The sequence below is a fragment of the Haliotis rubra genome, unplaced genomic scaffold (genome assembly GCF_003918875.1).
Source record: "Haliotis rubra isolate DU_JTF1 unplaced genomic scaffold, ASM391887v1 Scf66, whole genome shotgun sequence".
NCBI lineage: Eukaryota > Metazoa > Mollusca > Gastropoda > Lepetellida > Haliotidae > Haliotis > Haliotis rubra.
The window spans coordinates 705,362-726,530 of record NW_025767368.1 but is presented as its reverse complement, the minus strand read 5'-3'; the positions used below and the strand labels follow the sequence as shown (position 1 = coordinate 726,530).

The following is a 21,169-nucleotide window of genomic DNA, read 5'->3' as shown; positions in this document are numbered from 1 at the left end:
TGACAACTGGTGTTTACGTGCGACTTGTCTTTTCTTCGGGTCATCCAGGTAATGGTTTGCATGTAGCCGGCGCCGAGTGAGGGAGAAAGTAGTCCTTCAACATTGTAGAGAAATAGCTACCAAATTGATATAAATACCACAGTCCGCACCTCTGTACATCATATAGACAGCTACAGGTGGAACGATGAAGGCGTGGTACCGTTCAGAGGGTGGTCTTGGTACTAGGACTAACACCTTTATGGTGTTAGTTCCTACACTCCAGGTCAAACATCACTATATCAGCTGGCCTCTTGATTTCTCCTCCAATTTGTACTCGATTCTGTTTTTAAGTTTTAATGTGTCTAATCGCCTTTGAAATAAATATTTCACAATCATGCTGTTGAAAGTGTTAGCCATGTATTGCCAGGGATCACTGTATTGCAACACCGCACTATGGATTCAGTTCTCCAACTGGGCATAAGATGTTTTTGTAGTAAACCTGCTGTGACATTTGAAAAGATGTCACCACTCATTCATGACAAATGATGGGCGTATAACCGATGAATACTGTGGAATGCCTGGATGCCCTCGTCTGGTATGCATACAACCAACCGTGTGGTGTGATAATATGCAGTATGGGATATAGCTGGTAAGAGACAATCATGCAAGCCGTTTTGGACACAGTTAATATGAACAAGTTGTGGCTTTCTGAAGTCATGCTGTCCCTGGAAGTAACCGGGTGATCGGAACTCCAAACTGAACATCCTGGTTCCCCCACACTATACATACATCAAATACAAGGCCTCAGCGTGACGAGCCAACTCTTTCTATTAACAGCAAAGCTCCCACAACCCCGACCCTCCGATATTCCAACGAAACACACAGTCGGTAAACATCATCTTTTGGGCAATGATTCGTTCTGAAGTTCAGATATGTGGGGAATTACTGTATTGATGAGCAACTGACAGTGGACGGACAGATTGCTTACTGCTGATGTCAAAAGTCGATGCCATTTGAAACCATTGGATCTGTCCTTTATGTGAAGGGGCTAAATACGATAGGTGACCTCACTGCCAGTCATCCTGCCCGATGGCATGGTTAGGGTTGTTTCCAAATTTAAACTTTCCTAGTGTCCTGTTTATGTACAGTACAAATAGTAATTCAGTTGTGTAAATGTCAAGGTGTCCATTGTTGGAGAACCCAGCACCATTTACCTTGTGTGAATAAAAACAACTGCTGAAACAAAGACACTCTTCCATGCATGGTTCAGTTACTGTTGTTTTGGTCTGTAATCCTTATAGAAGTCCATATCCTTAAAGCATCCTACCCTGAAGATCTGGGTTAAGATTGGTCTACAGCAGCCCATGCTTGTTGTAACTTGTGGTAACTTAGGCCACTAATGGGATCGGCTGGTCAGGCTGGCCGACTTCATGCATGTTATGGTATGAATGTTTCAACTTAAGTCTTCCTGTGTGGATATGTGTACATGCTTGCTATTAATCACATTTGACAATAAATTGTTCACTTCTGTGGGTGAGGCCTAAAAACTCTAGCTTAGATTGTAGATGGCACAATTGTAATCGAAGCACCATAACTGTCACATTTACAAAAGATTTCATGACACAGTCTCCAAAATCAACATTTATTATACATAATTACATCGCCACCCCTCCATGTGTCCATATCACATCAATCAAACTCCATGTCAGCCCGACCTGGGGCGTCCTCAGCATCGCGGCACTTGGAGTGGACCAGTTCCCGGCGTATCTCACTAGTGATGGTGTGGTGCGTCTGTACCCGGAGCAGCTCCATCAGAGCCTCTTTCTGCTCCGTGGAGACGTCTTCCTTGTAGCGCTGTATGAAGGTCAGCAGACTCTGATGCCACAACACGGGGAGCTCGCGCTTGTCTGTCACAAACCTGTACATCAAACATGGACAGGAGTTAGGGGAACAGTAGCATCACATCCCTGATGATGAATGCTCTCACCACTCTCATTACCAAGTGTGATTGTAGAACTGTTAGAATTAATTTATGTCATGATGTTGACCCTGAACAACAGATGTTTGGTTGTTGTTTTACACTGCACTCAGCAATATTCCAGCTATATGGCGGTGGTCAATAATCAAGTCTGGACCAGACAATCCAGTGATCAACAGCATGAGCATGGTTCAGCTGGGAACCGATGACATGTGTCAACCAAGTCAGCGAGCCTGACTACCCGATCCCCTTAGTCGCCTCTTACGACAAGCATGGGTTACTGAAGACCAATATTCTAACCCGGACCTTCATGGGCACTGAACAACAGATATTATGACTGAGTAAGTATGGTTTATGCCAATATTCCAGCAGTATCAAGACAACAGAAATGGGCTTCACACATTGGACCCATGTAGGGAATCAAAGCTGGGTCTTCTGGTGATGAGCGATAGCTTTAACCACTACCCCCAACAGATATTATAGTTTGCCAAAAACTTATTCTAATCTTTGAAACATAAAGAGCATGGTATATTACTTGAGGCATCAAGTTTTGGTGTATCTGATAACCTTTCTGTATCACATAATGCTGTATCTTGTTTTGTTGTTTAATGCTGCACATAGCACAATTCCACCTACATGATGGCGGTTTGTAAATAATCGACTCTTGACTAGACAATCCAGTGATCCAACAGCATGAGTATCGATCTACTCAACTGGGGTACGATGACATGTGTCAGCAAAGCCAGCTAGCCTGACCACCCAATCCCATTAGTCGCCTCTTATGACAAGAATGGGTTGCTGAAGACCAATTTTAACCTGGTTCTTCATGAGTGGAATTCTGTATCTGATTATCTATTCTTCATAACCCACTCTATAAATGACCCCTCATTGTCTGTCAACCTCTCTGTCCTGCTACTTGCCTTGTGAAGTGGTGGACGACGGCATCAATGACTCTATACGGCAAGGCATACTTCTTGTCTAGGAGGGTCTTTAAGAAGATGCTGTTAGCACCGTTGTAGTCCATCTCTGCAATTTTCAAAATGGCTGCAGCAGAGTGCAGCATGGGTATTGTGTTCTTTGCCAGGATACTGGATATGATAACAGCCTCTCTCAGGGTGCAGTTGCCGGACTAAACAGGAAGCAACAGTAAAAGGTGTTTGTTAAAGTTCAGACTAAGTAGATACTTTGTTGAAGTACTTGCAAACAATTAGCATCAACAGGAGTATGGTCTGGAGTACAGGTTCATGCTGTCTGGAAATGGCAAATGTAGATGAATGCATGAAATTTGTAAAACAACTGGCTTTCTGTCGTGGTGTAATTTTGATTAAAACAAAATGTAACCAAAGTAGATTTAGTCACAATAGGTTTTTTATAGTAATAAGTTTGTAAAACACTGGTCTTGGCAAGTCTACTGGGTAGACTAGGTCGAACTTGACACTAGGCAAAATTTTACAAGACTAGGGCTTGGAACAAGTGACTAAAATCGCAGACTCAGATCTCAGTTAATGTTGACAGACATGGTCATCTGACATGGGACTCAGAGCTTTGCTGTGAGAAGTTCACTTGGCCCTATAATTCTGACAACAATAACACACAACTAACAGGAGATATCTTAAAGCACCACAACACTGCCTGACATTACACATAGAAATGGCTACAGATTGCAACTATATTCAGATGAAATAACTTACCTCACACAGAGGAAGGAGAATTCCTTTGAAGAAGGCGGCTGGCTTGAAGAGGGACTTCTGAACAGCCTGGAGAAACAATGGCTTCAGTCAGTGCTTCATTTGGGTGTGGTGGAAGGTACATAGTGAAGGTGTAGTAAGAGGTGAGGTGAAATGGGGTTTAACGTCGCACTTAAGAATATTTCGCTCATATGACGACGTGCATGCATGTGTATGTGTAGCTACATGACCTAAGCTGGTCTTATAGTGCAAGCTCACTGAGATACCATGCCCCAATTAAACATGAATACCCCACATTATACCGACTTCGATCCGACCAGTCCTTGTTGTACCCATTAATGCCGAGTGCCAGGCAGGGACCAACAGGTGAGTAGGTGAGTTTAGTTTTACGCCGCACTCAGCAATATTCCAGCTATATGGCGGTGGTCTGGAAATAATCAAGTCTGGACCAGACAATCCAGTGATCAACAGCATGAGCATCGATCTGCGCAATTGGGAACCGATGACATGTGTCAACCAAGTCAGCAATCCTGACCACCCGATCCCGTTAGTCGCCTCTAATGACAAGCATGGGTTACTCAAGATCAATATTCTAGCCTGGACCTTCACGGGTCGGACCAACAAATACCATATTTTAACGTCTTTTGGTATAACGCGACATTCCAGGGCCCGGGCAGCTGCTCTAACCACGACATCACTGAGGTGGTCCAGGTGTAGTAAGAGCGCTTGATACAGGTGTAGAGGAGAGTGCTTGATGCAGGTGTAGAGGACAGTGCTTGATGGAGGTGTAGAGGAGAGTGCTTGATGCAGGTGTAGAGGAGAGTGCTTGATGCAGGTGTAGAGGAGAGTGCTTGATGAAGGTGTAGAAGAGAGTGCTTGATATACAGGTGTAGAGGAGAAGGCTTGATGCAGGTGTAGAGGAGAGTGCTTGATGAAGGTGTAGAAGAGACTGCTTGATATACAGGTGTAGAGGAGATTGCTTGATGCAGGTGTAGAAGAGACTGCTTGATACAGGCGTGAGAGAAGGCTTGATGCAGGTGTAGAGGAGAGGGTTTGATGCAGGTGTAGAGGAGAGTGTTTGATGCAGGTGTAGAGAAGAGAGCTTGATGCAGGTGTATAGGAGAGTGCTTGATACAGGCGTAGAGGACAGTGCTTGATGCAGGTGTATAGGAGAGTGCTTGATGCAGGTGTATAGGAGAGTGTTTGATGCAGGTGTATAGGAGAGTGCTTGATGCAGGTGTAGAGGACAGTGCTTGATGCAGGTGTAGAGAAGGCTTGATGCAGGTGTAGAGGACAGTCCTTGATGCAGGTGTAGAGGAGAGTGTTTGATGCAGGTGTAGAGGACAGTGCTTGATGCAGGTGTATAGGAGAGTGGTTGATGCAGGTGTATAGGAGAGTGCTTGATGCAGGTGTAGAGGACAGTCCTTGATGCAGGTATATAGGAGAGTGCTTGATGCAGGTGTAGAGAAGAAAGGACGATGCAGATGTGGAGGAGAGTGCTTGATACAGGTGTAGAGTAGAAGGCTTGATACAGGTGTAGAGGACAGTCCTTGATACAGGTGTATTGGAGAGTGCTTGATGCAGGTGTAGAGGACAGTCCTTGATACAGGTGTATTGGAGAGTGCTTGATGCAGGTGTAGAGAAGAAAGGACGATGCAGATGTGGAGGAGAATGCTTGATACAGGTGAAGAGTAGAGGGCTTGATACAGGTGTAGAGGACAGTCCTTGATGCAGGTGCATTGGAGAGTGCTTGATGCAGGTGTAGAGAAGAAAGGACGATGCAGATGTGGAGAGAGTGATACAGGTGTTGCTTGATACAGGTGTAGAGTAGAGTGCTTGATACAGGTGTAGAGGACAGTCCTTGATACAGGTGTATTGGAGAGTGCTTGATGCAGGTGTAGAGGACAGTGCTTGATGCAGGTGTAGAGAAGGCTTGATGCAGGTGTAGAGGACAGTCCTTGATACAGGTGTATTGGAGAGTACTTGATGCAGGTGTATAGGAGAGTGCTTGATGCAGGTGTAGAGGACTTGATGCAGGTGTATAGGAGTGCAGGTGATGACAGGTGTAGGGAGAAAGTGCTTGATGCAGGTGTATAGGAGAGTGCTTGATGCAGGTGTGATGCAGGTGTAGAGGACAGTGCTTGATGCAGGTGTAGAGGAGAGTGCTTGATGCAGGTGTGATGCAGGTGTAGAGGACAGTGCTTGATGCAGGTGTATAGGAGAGTGATTGATGCAGGTGTAGAAGGCTTGATGCAGGTGTATGATGCAGGTGTAGAGGACAGTCCTTGATGCAGGTGTAGAGGAGAGTGCTTGATGCAGGTGTAGAGGACAGTGCTTGATGCAGGTGTATAGGAGAGTGATTGATGCAGGTGTATAGGAGAGTGCTTGATGCAGGTGTAGAGGACAGTCCTTGATGCAGGTATATAGGAGAGTGCTTGATGCAGGTGTAGAGAAGAAAGGACGATGCAGATGTGGAGGAGAGTGCTTGATACAGGTGTAGAGTAGAAGGCTTGATGCAGGTGTAGAGGAGAGGGCTTGATGCAGGTGTAGAGGAGAGTGTTTGATGCAGGTGTAGAGAAGAGAGCTTGATGCAGGTGTATAGGAGAGTGCTTGATGCAGGTGTAGAGAAGAAAGGATGATGCAGATGTGGAGGAGAGTGCTTGATACAGGTGAAGAGTAGAGGGCTTGATACAGGTGTAGAGGACAGTCCTTGATGCAGGTGCATTGGAGAGTGCTTGATGCAGGTGTAGAGAAGAAAGGACGATGCAGATGTGGAGGAGAGTGCTTGATACAGGTGTAGAGTAGAGTGCTTGATACAGGTGTAGAGAACAGTCCTTGATACAGGTGTATTGGAGAGTGCTTGATGCAGGTGTAGAGGACAGTCCTTGATACAGGTGTATTGGAGAGTGCTTGATACAGGAGTAGAGGGCTTGATACAGGTGTAGAGGACAGTCCTTGATGCAGGTGCATTGGAGAGTTCTTGATGCAGGTGTAGAGAAGAAAGGACGATGCAGATGTGGAGGAGAGTGCTTGATACAGGTGTAGAGTAGAGGGCTTGATACAGGTGTAGAGATGCAGGTATAGAGGAGAGTGCTTGATGCAGGTGTAGAGGAGAGTACTTGAGGCAGGTGTGTGGGATTGTGATTGATGCAGGTGTGGAGAAGAGTGCTTGATGCAGGTGCGGAGAAAAGTGCTTGATACAGGTGAGGAGGAGAGTGCTTGATGCATGTGAGGAGGAGAGTGCTTGATGCAGGTGAGGAGGAGAGAGGTTGATGCAGGTGAGGAGGAGGAGAGTGCTTGATGCAGGTGAGGAAGAGAGTGCTTGATGCAGGTGAGGAGGAGAGTGCTTGATGCATGGGTACAATATATTTGGTTACTCAAAGGAAAATTAGGATACCCAATTGAGATGAACACAAGCGAGTACATAACTCAATGACCCAAAAAGTTATCTGCAGCTCTGGAGTACCTGAGGCAAGTGTGTGGGAATGTGCTTGATGCAGGTGTAGAGGAGAGTGCTTGATGGAGGTGTGCTGATAAGCTACGAGTAAGTAAGAAACATATATAGAAAGGTAATGTCTGCTTTTACTGCCAACAATTAGTTATAATAAACAACACAGTTGCGATGTATACAGGATCTCACCATGTACAGATGGAAGTTGAGTCTATTGTACTCTGCAATGTCATCTCTGACCCGGGGATACAGGACAAGGTTGAAGAACCTGGGAGGAGAAAGAAACATGTGACACACCTGCAGGCCAGAGTACACTTAGTGCTCAACCTGGCTAAACCAGAAGGAAACTGAAGGTTTTGTTTCATATCTACACATACATATGTAGTGGCAGTATTGTCTAAAATAGGCATGAACCTATGTAAACAAGTGCTTGCCTATGATGTGACAATGTCCCCCACCGCTAAAGAATGGAATATTTATAACACATCTACTACTTTTTATTTTTTGGTCACATACAAGATGCCTGATATGGCTGGTGTCTGCATAATCACCCAATGTAGGCTGTTAACATAATTGAAGACATTGGGTCAATGTTTTATGAGATATCGCGTTAACAAGAGTTTGAAAAGTGGTCAAAGTGTCGTGGTCACCTTGAAAATAAGGTCAAGTCCACCAAAATTGACTGGTGTCTGTGTAATCCCCCACTGTAGGCTATCACAAGATTTGAAGACATCGGGTACAACAGTTCATGAGATATCGTGTTAACAAGAGTTTTAAAAGTGGTCAAAGTGTTGCAGTGACCTTGAAAATAAGGTCAAGTCCACCAAAATTGACTGGTGTCTGTGTAATCCCCCACTGTAGGCTGTCACCAAATTTGAAGACATCGAGTACAACAGTTCATGAGATATCGCGTTAACAAGAATCGGGATGGACGGACATACGGACGCCGCTGAATACATAGTCCCCCGTTCCATGTGTGTGGGGGGGGACAATAAAAGGCAGATTTATGAGAGACCTCATCTTGGTCTTTGTTGGACGTTACCCGTGAAGGTCCGGGTTAGAATACTGATCTTCAGTAACCCATGCTTGTCCTACGAGGCGACTAATGGGATTGGGTGGTCAGGCTCGCTGACTTAGTTGACACGTGTCATCGGTTCCCAATTGCGCAGATCGATGCTCATGCTGTTGATCACTGGACTGTCTGGTCCAGACTCGATTATTTACAGACCGCCGCCATATAGCTGGCACATTGCTGAGTGCAGCGTAAAACTAAACTCACTCACACTCTTTCTTGGTCGTAATCAGGATATCAACAAGGTGTTACCTTTGAGACATCTTGACATTGAGATTGGACACAAATATTCTGGTGGCCTGGCACATAGTGGCTGCTGACCAGGTCTCGGGCTCTGTCAGGTACAGGATCTAGAACATGGAGGAGAAAGGGATGATGTCATGGCAGGGGACACCTAGAACCTTCACCCAAAGTACACAGGAGAGAAATAAACCTGGGCCTCGGGGAAGTTTTCAATGGATCTTGAGGGAGGGGAGGGTGTCAGGAAGGCAGGGTGAGGACTCAAGTATATCTATCTTTACATGGGCCCCTCACTCGGATGTGTTTATCACCATCTTGAACAGTATTTCATTTATAACACAGCATGTCAGCTGGAACGAAGGTAAAACATGATGTTTGGTGTTTACAATTTGAAATCATAATGATCGCTTTCTCCCACAGTACCTACCTGTTCCCAGTTCCGTAATGTTGGGATGATCTTGAAGGCTTTAGGTAGTTTCCCACTTCTGTATTTCTGCAGAATTTGTCGGATACTTCGGTACATCGTGACCACCCTCTCATCCAGCTGCTGCATCTGAACACTGGCGTTGTCTGCAACACATGACACACGTATCACACACATCACACATACATGGTGAGCAGCATCGCATCCGGCAGCTGGATCTTTCAAGGCATCAAATAAGGTCTTCTGCTGTCTCATAAGATAATGAGAATGGTTGGTAGGTTGGTTGTTTGATGCCGCACTCAGCAATATTCCAGCAATATGACGGCAGACTGTAAATAATCAAGTCTGGACCAAACAATCCAGTGATCAACAGCATGAGCATCGATCTACACAATTGGGATACGATGACATCCTGATAGTCACCCCTTTTGACAAGCATGGGCTACTGGAGACCAATTCTAACCTGGATCTTCAAAGGTTTAATGAGAATAATGAGTAATGCTTGATCATGTTGGCATTGGCAAGATCTCCAAAAACAAAGATGACATGTCATTAAGGTTGGCAACTCTATAACCAGTCTGTCAATTTCTTTGTGTTATCTAAGAGCACTTGAGTTTTTTAACATGCATTTCATTATTAACTGTCCTGATCTACATTTTACTTCTGTTGCCATGGTTACCTGATAACTGTGTTTTAATCTCTGTTTGTTTTTTCAGTGATCTTCTCCATGATGATATCAGCCAGCGTGCGTCTGACCGGCGGGTTATGTGACATGAACATCTCCATTGCCTTCTCGTCATCAGCATTAACTTCCTGAAATACAGCAACGGATTAGGAAACACTGATGAAGTAGATTTTCTGACTTCGACCTGTTGTCTTTGGGACTGCGATTGAGGATTTAATAGTAGCAGTGACTGCAAATGTAATCATTATCAGTGTATGAAATAAGCCAGACATCAGGGCTGGTAACTTCAAAATGTTACCAGCCAAAAATGGATTTAACCAGACCAGACATCCCAATGAAAAAAGTCAGTGTTTACTAAGATGTATGGAACATGTTAAACTTTGGACCAGACCATCGGGATGGCTAGCTGAAAATTTAGACCGTCCGTCAGAAATCTAGCCCATCTCGGGCGGTCGGACAGGCCTTATTTCATACACTGTTATTATTAAGGCTGTAATGATTCACTCGCATATTCGGTGAATCGAACCGTAGCCCTTCATGAATTCAATTCGTTATTCGTGGTCACCAGAACCGAATATTAACGCATATTTACGATTTTTTTTAAGGATGCGTGTTTTACTTCAACCCTTATGTCCTTTCCAAAGTGAGATATGCAAGAATGGAACATGTACTAGCATTGCAGTAGTGCAAGTCATGTTAGTTTGCCAAGACTGCACATGGTACTGTCGATTATAACTATTACATACCAAATTTGAGTGTCATGAGATCACTGGTTATTGCTGTGACAAATTAACACTGTCAACATGTCCGTTCCATACTGTACATCAATCACTTAACTACAATATTGTATTTGTGAATAATTATTCGTATTCGTTATCCAATATTCATGATACGCATCATATTCGCCACATAGTGTATTCATTGCAGCCCTAGTTATTATGCATGAATATATGTCTGCAGCAGTAATCAGTGTATAGTTTGTATGTACTAGTGGCTATGAAGAGTGAACAGTTTGTATGTAGCAGTGATTGTGAGCAGTGAATAGTTTGTATGTAGCAGTGATCGTGAGTATTTTTGTTAGGCATGAATATTTCATTGTTTGCAGCCGTTTTCTTCACTTCTGTGACTGCAAGGAGTGACAGCTGAACTTACAATTGGTTCATAATGTTCTTCATCTTCTGATCCAAGGTCATCTTCTGAGTCTGATGCATCATGGGAGGGACCTGGACCAAGACTCACAGTTTTGGGACCGACTTTTTTTCTGGAAGACAAATGTTGTAAATCATGAAACTGAACTGAGCATGAATTACTTGGGGAAAATTAAGTGCCCTTGCCTTAGCTCCATTTATCATTGATGTGACCCAGTTTATCTGGACATAATCGTAAAGTGTCCCGCCAAGTTCACTGCACATGTTGGAAACAATAACCATATGACAAAGACCCCAGTAGGTATTGTATCAGCTGCAGACTCGGTGTTTCTCACTGGGTAATGTGTCAGTCCAGTCAACTTTGGTTTACAAAAGTGGAGCAAGTAGTTTGTCCACAAATGTGTATAGCACTGTTTTGGGTTGAGTAAGCGGGTGAGTTTTACACTGCTTTCATCAATATTCTACTTTCTAGCAATATCAAAGTAGGTACAATGTACACCATATATGGGCTTCACAAAAATGTACCAATGTGTGGAATAAAACCTGGGTCTTCAGTGTGATATGCAAATGCTTTATTAACAAAACCACACCGCTTCACATACTTTTCTTTCGGTGATCTTGTCAAATAATGTTTTAATATTAAACAAAACACTGTATATCCAAGACATGAAAATGTCCAGTACAATAACAAAAATATGTGCCATATTGGTGATAATAATATGCTTAAGGTACTTAATGAATACAGACCAATGTTTATTTACAAAGATCATGTTACTAATCTTCATTGGTTGACATGACCAAACACAAATCTCCTGAACATTTGACACACAGGAAGGATCTTCAAGTTTCTGGTTCAGAATGTCAACAAAAGTATTTCCCTACTTCTGAGGTCCAATTTCCTCCTCAAGTTCCTCTTGCTGTGCTCGGGCTTGTGCCAAAATCTTTTTTTGACAGCTTCTCATCAACAAACTGCAGCAGAAGAAAACAATTAAAAACACCTGCACATGTGACAGAAGAAACTGATATCATGCATATTTAAACATATCTACATTATATAATTATATTTGTGATCTATATCTCATGTTGTAGCCACATCTGTTGGCTTGAAATGTGAGCAAATTTGATTAGGGACATTGACAGTGTTACTTCCCTTTCGTTTTATTTAGGGCTAAGAACCTGCCAGTGACAATACATACCTTGATGCCAGTTTCTAGTGTTACAACCTCATTCGATGGAAATTGGTTATCTGCAGCATGTTTCAGGCATGGCACAGTTAATCATGCTAATCTATCATGATCTAAAATCATGATCAAATGACCAGACACTTGTTTGTGCAAAATAATAGTTCATACATGTAATGTATACTTACCAGGGGATACACCCGAACCGGCCCCAAGCCGAACCGGACCCTGGATATTTAACCCAAACCGGCCCCTGGATATTTAAACCAAACCGTCCCCGCTCCCCGCACCCGAACCGGCCCCTGGGTTAATTAACGATAATCAGACAGACAATTAATCAGACAGACATGAAGATTTCAGTTAATTTATTATATATATACAGACATGAAGATTTCAATGAATTTATTATATATATATAGACATGAAGATTTCAGTTTATTATATATATATACAGACATGAAGATTACAATTAATTTATTATATATATAAACAGACATGAAGATTTCAATTAATATATATATATATATATAGACATGAAGATTTCAGTTAATTTATTATATATATATACAGACATGAAGATTTCAATTAATTTATTATATATATATAGACATGAAGATTTCAGTTAATTTATTATATATATATATACAGACATGAAGATTTTAATTAATTTATTATATATGTATAGACATGAAGATTTCAATTAATTTATTATATAGGCACTGTTGTCTTTCACGGCATCTCAGTGAGCAGTAAACGCATAATCGGACACGTTATCCATGATGAACAAATTATGAATCATGTCCTTCAGATAATGTCTTTTATAAGATTTTACGCAAGGTGAAGATAACAGTATACGGTGCAGGTGACATTGAGTGAACGCAATCAGTGTCAAGTAAGAGCATACGCCTAAGACAACATGTACATTAATTCGCTCACGATAATCCGTTCAAAGAAATATTAAAACAACACATTCACTTTAATCGCTCAGTGAGACGTGCGTAAAATAACAGTTTAATTTTGGAGCTGAAGAATGTTTTCATAATGTTAGCAGAATTCACTCTGTGAAACGTGGTTAATGTGTGTTGAAAATCTTGACAAATGTTCCACACATGGAAACATGCGAAAAGATGAAGGACGACATTATTTTTCGTTACTGGAAACTTGGGCGTAACAAAGCTGAAACGTGAATTCATTATATTGGATTTATGCGCTATTCTTGTATTGAATTAATGTGTCAATTCTGTGGATACGATACAACGAAATGTAAGAACACGTTTTACTTTAATATTGTTTTGCAATTGATCTTTTAGATTCTTAAAAGAATTACATAAAATGTCCTCTACCACGGGATCTCGTGATCAGCAGCACTTGCATGTTCACTTGCCTCTCATCGACACTAATATTCGCTAATATATTTTCAAAAATCGATATTACATGTAAAGACATATGAGTAATATGTTTTCGTCATTTATGTTAAAGGAACTTTAATTCATATGTCAATGTAGAAATATTTACTTCTCGGGGCCGGTTTGGGTCAAATACCAGGGGCCGGTTCGGGTTAAATATCAGGGGCCGGTTCGGCTTGGGGCCGGTTCGGGGGTAATTCCTTACCAGTACCCATCCGTTACCAAATGCTTATTGTCAACAGTTGGAAAATATGACAGTTTGCAACATATTGTGCTTTATAATACACAACAATTATGGAGTTTGATGGTCTATATTATAAGGATTAGATTTTATCCTTCACTATATACTTACTTCCCGCACATCATCATGATCATCTAGCACTATGTAAACTTACACGTTATGGCTCGTGGGTGACATATATCGCCACTCAGATTCTGAAAGTTGACAGTGTTGTCAAGGGATTACATCTGATACAAAGGTTCTGAACTTATTTTACCTCAAATAAGTAACATTTTGAAGTCACTGACCAAGCAAAATATTTTCTCGTTGCAGTGCTTTACATGTAAACATGGTAAACGTGATATGCATTTTTTTCACAAATTCTCAGCTGCCTTGTTTTCAGTGTTTACGTGAACCTTACTGATTAAAAAGGAAACTGACCTGCCAAACTGCATTTGAAGGCTACTAATTCACAGAAAATGACATAGATTATTGGATAGGCGTGCCTCGCGGCTAGCATGGTGTCAATGGACTTGCACAACAACCAGCCAACTAGAACAAGTATCACGATTATAATAAGTGCTCAAATAGCCAACCTCTTCGTCTTCCTCTTTCCTTAGTCGAACTTTTGCTCTACTTTTTTGTTTTATGCTTGTGTCCTCCATGTATTGTTGTGCTAGGTCGCCCTCTCCTCCTTGTGATCGACGCATTTTCTTTACTTTACCCATATTATTTCCGTAATTCGTTTGTAAACGAGATACCGTCCACACGTGTTGTGGACACGGAAGCGGAAATATACCTTACGCTCCTTACAACGTAAGCTGGGCCCCGTCTCGCATATCGCTAGCTTTGGCGAAAAAAGACACTGTTCGGAGCTGGACTATGCGCACCTCAACAGTGGTACCAGTCAAAACGTGTGGCCGTTGACCCGAAAATAATGAAAGCGTCAATAGGAGAAACACTTTCGCTGTTGCTGAAAATTATCTATCTTTATTTGGAATCTTTTTATCGACTGATCGTGCCACCCGCCAGACAAGATGTCCGCGGGAAGAAAGTACTGATCACAGGTGCAGGGCACGGCATTGGCCGGGAACTGTCACTGGAGTTTGCCCGCCTCGGAGCGTCGCTCATACTGTGGGATATCAATAAGGTGAGACGTGTGCTTATTTACATCATTGTCACGAGTGCAGTATACCGGGCGCAGCTCACTATAGTGTTAACTGGCTCAGACTGCCAACTAGACAGTTTCACTGATCTGGCATGCCTCTTCTTCAACTGTTCAAAGTTCGATCCTTAAAGTTAGTGGTGTTGGAGTAATAGGTGCTGTATGTTCTGCGATGGTGTCACCGGTGTAGGCTACAGTGTAGACATGTTTGGACTGCAGTGCAGGATCCCATCGCGGCTCTGTGCTAGGTGTAATATAACTCCTTATCATGCTTATCTGTTGAAACGCTTTCCTAACATCTACGACCTACGACATTTTACGATCTTTTATTTACATCATACTCCGTGAATTTCTTCCTTGTACGAATGTTTCCTAGAAATGACCTTCAGACACCATTGTGATTCTATAGTATGACCAGAAATTATTGAGAATTTTAGGAATATGCTTAATTGGATTTCTAGTATAATCAACCTTGACCAGCTATCAAGTGCTTGGTTTCATTCAAGAGAGACAACTCCGTTAATCCTTTTTCATTAGTTTGTGAAGAGTTATCCTCCTTTGTATTACCTTTGCTAGCAGACGACATTTTCAGTGATCCTCAGTATGGATGATTTAGAGAAGAGGAAGTTGATTTTAGAGTATTATAACAAGGACATCAGATCAGCTAAAGTGATTTCAAGTAGAATAGGCATCCCTTTGTCCACTGTTTATCGTGTTTTGAAAAATATTGCAAATGGATATGGCATTGAGCACCAGGGAGGCGCAGGTAGGCCCAGAAAATTGACTGTCGGTGACAGGAGGCGGCTTGGTATTCTTGTTTGTAAAAACAAATGAAGGAGTTTAGAAAACTAAAGGCAGGATATGATTGATAGAGGAACTGTGGCTGTCTGTAAGGAGACAATTAGAACTGAGCTGCATGCAATGGGTTGGCTGAAAAGACAAGGAATTCCATCACCAATCATGAAACCTGAACAAAAGGAGCGAAGGTTGAACTGGTGCTTACAGCATAGAAATGTTAACTGGGACAATGTGATTTTCTCGATGAAAGTTCTGTGTGGCTGTTTCCTAATACACTGAAATTCTGGTTGAAACAAAGCGAAAAAAACTTTGTATCAGCGCCCAAAGTACAGTCCGAAATTTAACGTCTGGGGTGGCATATCTGTGTTAGGGGCAACGCCCCTCTGTGTATTTGAAGGGAATATGAACAGTGAGCGGTACACAGATATTCTCGAGGGACATTTACTTCCATCTGCTCACGTGTTCTATGGAAATTTTTGGATTTTCCAGCAGGACAACGACCCAAAACATCGTTCAAAGCATTCACAGGCCTGGTTTCGGACCCAAAATATGACATTATTAGATGGGCCAAGCTATAGCCCTGACCTAAATCCAAAAGAAAATGTTTGGGGACTTATGAAGGAAAGTGTCAATAAGAAAAATCTGACAAATATTGCTGAAATGAAAGAAGAGGTGGTCCGATATTGGGGCAGCATGGACCACGACTTTCTAACTTCTTTGATCAGTAGTATGCCCAGCCGCATTGAAGCCTGCATTGCTGCCCATGGTGACTTGACAAAATACTAACTGTTCACCTGTCTTTCAATCTGGAGTTATGTTCTGCTAATATTCACATTTAATACTTGAATAATGAGTGAAAAAAAATATTAAAAATTACAATCTTTAAATTCTCAATAATTTCTGGTTGTACTGTAACTATAAAATTGGCAGTCAACACAAGGCTTCTTACCCCAAATCTGCTGTCTGGGCAGATGCATAAATCGACCTACTAGTGCTACTGTTATAAACGGTGGGGAGTAGGTACCAGGGTGGTGGGTAACACTGGGTATTGTAATTTGTATGTTCTGCGAAACTCTGATGATGTATGTTTTTTACGTTTCTCAGTCCTCAGATAACTGCCATTTCACTTGGTGCTACCAGAAAAATGCTGAATACAAGACACATGAATCAAGATTATAGTTCATTATATGCATGATAAGCAAATTTTGAATCTGTGAAGAAAATGCTAATCCATATTTCAATATTTTAAAGTTGGAGTGTTCTTTCCTTTTAAATCAGAAAATCAACTCCATAACTTTGCAATTTATATGAAGTTGAGCATCACATACACACTCACACTACCTACTGGGGAACAGGTGGCCACATTTCTCTTGGTTTGATGGAAGGTTCTAATCCCTGTTCACACCCGTTTTATTTCTTGGTTTGTTAGCACTTTATCTGTACTCATGAGTTTCACCAATGTGGCCAACCTCTGAGACGTGCATCACTTAATACTATCCTGCCACATTAAGCTGACATGCTGTCATAAAATGTGAATAATGTACAAAACAGTTTCAAATCCAACTCACTCACTATTGTCACTTACCATTTGATATGAAAGATTGTACATGTCCAAAGATGTTTTACATCTTACAGGAGAACAATGAAGGAACAGCTGATGAAGTCCGTCATATTGGTGCCACAGTCCACACCTACATCTGTGACGTCACCTCCACCGACGACGTACATACCATTGCTGACCGTGTGAGGAGGGAGGTGGGCAACGTGGACATCTTGGTCAACAACGCTGGCATCCTGTACGGTGGACCGGTTCTCGACATGCAGGAGAAGCATATCCGTCGCACATTTGAAGTGAACACCTTGGCTCATTTCTGGGTAAGAATTGGACAAGGACCATAACAACCATCTCTTAGTTGGCCACAGTGTTATCCAGCGATCTACTTACTTGTGTAAATGTGGGCTAGAATTGGCTTTCAACAATCCACAGTTTTTGTAAGAAGTGACAAATTGGGTGGCCAGACTTGATACATGTCATTGTATCCCTATTGCACAGATGCTCATGATGTCAGTCACTGGCTTGTCTGGTCCATACCTGATTATTTACAGACCACCATCATATACCTGGAATATTACTGGTTGTGTCATTAATAGGGCTGCGCAATATAACCGGTTTACCGGTATTTACCGGTTCAGACATGAAAATGATACGTATTGCGATACCCTGATCGAAAACCTGTGTTTTGACTTGCATTCGGAAAACTTCGTAACACTCGGAAACCTTCGGATATTTCCTTTTTTCATTTGTGCCAAATATTATTCACATTGTTATTTTTAATCATGAATAAAAGTTGTTATTAAAGCTTAATCAAGCATAGTGATTTTGCTGTGTATTTGCTCTATAAATCAAGCATTACCTCGATTATCAGTAGAGTTTGTGTAAAAATACTTCACGCAATATATTGCAATACATATTGCAATATGGAAATTCTCTGCAATACCCACCCCCAGTCATTAAACACCAAACAAACAAAATAGTCAAAGGTGTATTCTTGCTGTGAGTGTGATAGAGAAATGGATGTGAAAGTTACGATGTTGAAATTTTATTGTTCAATCAACATCAGCTTTTAATGTTGCAACAGCATTTACTTTTGTTTGGAATTGAAAGTGTAAATGTTGACTTTTGAACAACATCAAATATCAGTGTTGAATTTTGGTTGTGTACTCTTTGAAAATTTATTTCACAGATGAATACTGTACTTTAGGTTAAATTAACTCTACCCCTATATCTAGACCAGTTACCACCATGGGTATGAGTTGTCTCCCTTGTGGAGAGCTTCTTTCATTCTGACAGATTTCTTGCAGACTGTTCGTGAGTTTCTGCCTTCCATGCTTGAGGCCAACAATGGAGTCATCATGAACATTGCTTCATCATCAGCAAAGTCTGGAACAGCATTCTTGGTTGATTACAGGTGAGACATAGTTTAATGTCAGGTGTAGATTTGTTGGATTTTAAGTTTTCCAGTAGTTCAAAGCTTTAAAGAAAAGTAATGTCTCGACACTGTTCTGTTATTTGTCATCATGGTATTGTCAACAACAGTCCATACTGTTGGGCTCCAATGGCATGCAATCAGCATTTTCACGAGTCTGACCACATGGTCCATTGTCATCTCAAATGACCAACACAGGTTACCTGGTACCAATATCACCAGAATTAAGACAAATAGAACTGTTATTTTTAATGATTTGTCAGAGTGAGATTTGTGTCTTTCACAATGTGTGCAGGTGATAAGCGTCTGTGACCTGTGTAATTTCGGACATTCTTAAGCAGTAATACAAAGTTCATACAAAAATAAAAAAATGTTCCTCTCTCTCTTTCGTCACCCACTCAGCAGCAGATTGCCCCCAGAATTTTGATAATCATTCACTTCCTGACCCTCGTACCCACTTATTCTTCCTGTTTCCAGCTCGTCCAAGTATGCTGTATTCGGCTTCACAGAGGCCCTGAGGGAGGAGATTGATCGACTGGGGAAGCCGGGGGTGCAGACCACTGTGGTCTGTCCATTTTTTGTTGACACAGGACTATGTAAATACCCAAAGAGCAGGTAGGGAGAATTCTTTTTGTTCATGCTTAATCAAAAGCTCTGTAACTATTTAAGTAGGGTATGAAGCTTATCTCCACACACATGATCCAATATGTAGTATGATAAGCCAGTTTAGATTGGTTGGTTGGTTTGTTGTCTAGCTGCACTCAGCAGTATTCCAGCTATATGGTGGCAGTCTGTAAATAATCGAGTCTTGACCGGACAATCAAGTGATCAACAGCATGAGCATCAATCAATGCAATGGGGATGCCATGACATCTGTCAACCAAGTCAGCGAGCCTGACCACCCGATCCTGATAGTCGCCTCATATGACAAGCTTGGGTTACTGAAGACCAATTCTAACCCGGATCTTCACGGGTAGCCAGTATAAGAACACAAAGGCCATGTAATGAATATATTTATTAATTTAAAGAAAACATCAATTACGCCTTCTCGGGTAACAGTAACTAGCGAAGCATATCAGTCCCTTCAAGAATCACACAGCATATATAGCAAGACATGTTTTTTTCAGCCAGTTCAGAGCCTAAGAGTTACGTGCCTCATAACTCTGATATCTTGATCTGAGATTGGTTTGTGGAAAATGACAACCAAAAATGCTGTCATAATTTAGCTTTTAAATCATATGTGCTCATGTGGTTATATATTGTCTGTCTTCATTTGGCTCAGGTTTGACCCAATTTTGACCCCCAAGGAGACAGCCATTACAGCCATTGATGGGATGTTGCGAGGGGAGAAGGAGGTGTATGTGCCACGAAGGATGTGGCTACAGCTGAGGACTGCCGCGTACGTACACTGTAGAGACTGTTGTGTGACTAAAGGCAGTTGGCATATATTAGTTAATGCCAAGATCAGTGCTGCAACATATTCTTAAAACTTTGATGTCACCGAATTGTCACACATTGCATGATGTCATGGATGATGGAATTGTATGAGTGAGTGAGTTAGTTTTATGCCACACTCGGCAATATTCCAGCTACATGGCAGCGGTCTGTAAATAATCGAGTCTGGACCAGACAATACAGTGATCAACAGCATTAGCATCAATCTACGCAATTGGGGCGTGTCAACCAAGTCAGCGAGCCTGACCACCCAATCCCGTTAGTCGCCTAGGCCTCTTACGACAAGCATAGGTTACTCATTATCAATTCAAACGCAGATCTTCAGGTGTCGGGACTGTATAAAATCATCAGTTGTATAGTAGTGTTTGAATGGTTGCTTGTCATAATTGGTACAATGTGTGAAGCCCATTCTGGTGTCACCAGTCTCCATCACCGTACACTCTGAGCTGAAACACTAGTAATTATTGTTACTATATGATTGATAGTGTTTCCACATAACTAGTCCAGTAAACTGATCATGATGTGATACACATGCATAGATGTCTACAGGCTTGACAAACTATTGGATGATGTAAACAATATGTTAAGATATCGATTGTTTATATCTGAGTACAATGTAAACACACACACTGAAGTCACTTGGCACTTATATATAAACAGGGAGTTTCACTCAGGTATTGTTTGGATGGATTTTTAAAAATATATTTATAAATAAGTTCAACATATGATACAGGAAGTATTACCAGTGTGTGTTTGACAATGTTATTGATATGCTGTTTCTGTTTCCCCAGTCTTTTCCCAGAGAAAGCCCTCCCTCTGCTGAAGAAATTCCACCAGTATGGAATCGACCCTCAGTACAACTCAAAGAGTGACTGATACAACATGCTCCAGTTGTTTTCTTTGATTACATGTACTTTTTCTACATGTTTAAAAAAACTTGGCCGAAATTGAGTATTGATTTTTTATACCAATATATATTGTTATCCATTTACAAGTATATCCGATATTTTACAATGTCAGAATGACAATAAAGCGATTTTTAAAACGTAACTTGTGTTGTTATTTCACTGCCAAAACCACCAACTCTGGAAGACTCCAGTGGAGATTTCCGGGATGAATAGACTTCGTCCCTGGACCTCGTCACTCCATGCTCAACTCACAGTGGAGATTCCAGGGATGAATAGACCCCGGCACTCCATGCTCAACTCACAGTGGAGATTCCAGGGATGAATAGACCCCGGCACTCCATGCCTAAAGTGGAGATTCCAGGGATGAATAGACCCTGGCACTCC

The 21,169-nt window shown here is 41.7% G+C and overlaps 2 protein-coding genes across 2 annotated transcripts; one reads left to right on the top strand and one right to left on the bottom strand.

The window, feature by feature from the left end:
- Positions 1 to 1,607: 1,607 nt before the first annotated feature.
- On the bottom strand, positions 1,608 to 14,291 carry LOC124257393 (bystin-like). The gene is given in 12 exon segments (XM_046691438.1): positions 1,608 to 1,897; positions 2,878 to 3,086; positions 3,649 to 3,714; positions 7,286 to 7,364; positions 8,421 to 8,518; positions 8,836 to 8,978; positions 9,512 to 9,542; positions 9,544 to 9,645; positions 10,670 to 10,778; positions 11,548 to 11,612; positions 11,614 to 11,634; positions 14,069 to 14,291. Coding segments are annotated over 12 exon segments (1,284 nt in total). The 5' UTR covers positions 14,201 to 14,291; the 3' UTR covers positions 1,608 to 1,668.
- A 65-nt stretch (positions 14,292 to 14,356) lies between these two features.
- On the top strand, positions 14,357 to 20,927 carry LOC124257394 (17-beta-hydroxysteroid dehydrogenase 13-like). The gene is made up of 6 exons (XM_046691439.1): positions 14,357 to 14,622; positions 17,071 to 17,310; positions 18,298 to 18,404; positions 18,900 to 19,037; positions 19,705 to 19,821; positions 20,669 to 20,927. The coding sequence occupies exons 1-6, from the start codon at positions 14,410 to 14,412 to the stop codon at positions 20,751 to 20,753; spliced, it is 900 nt and encodes a 299-aa protein (XP_046547395.1). The 5' UTR covers positions 14,357 to 14,409; the 3' UTR covers positions 20,754 to 20,927.
- Positions 20,928 to 21,169: the final 242 nt, after the last annotated feature.

Coding starts and splice junctions, on each gene's coding strand:
- LOC124257394 (XM_046691439.1), top strand. CDS start 14,410: ATGAAAGCGTCAATAGGAGAAACACTTTCGCTGTTGCTGAAAATTATC. Junction 18,405..18,899: donor GCATTCTTGGTTGATTACAG/GTGAGACATAGT, acceptor TCCTGTTTCCAG/CTCGTCCAAGTATGCTGTAT. Junction 19,038..19,704: donor TGTAAATACCCAAAGAGCAG/GTAGGGAGAATT, acceptor CATTTGGCTCAG/GTTTGACCCAATTTTGACCC.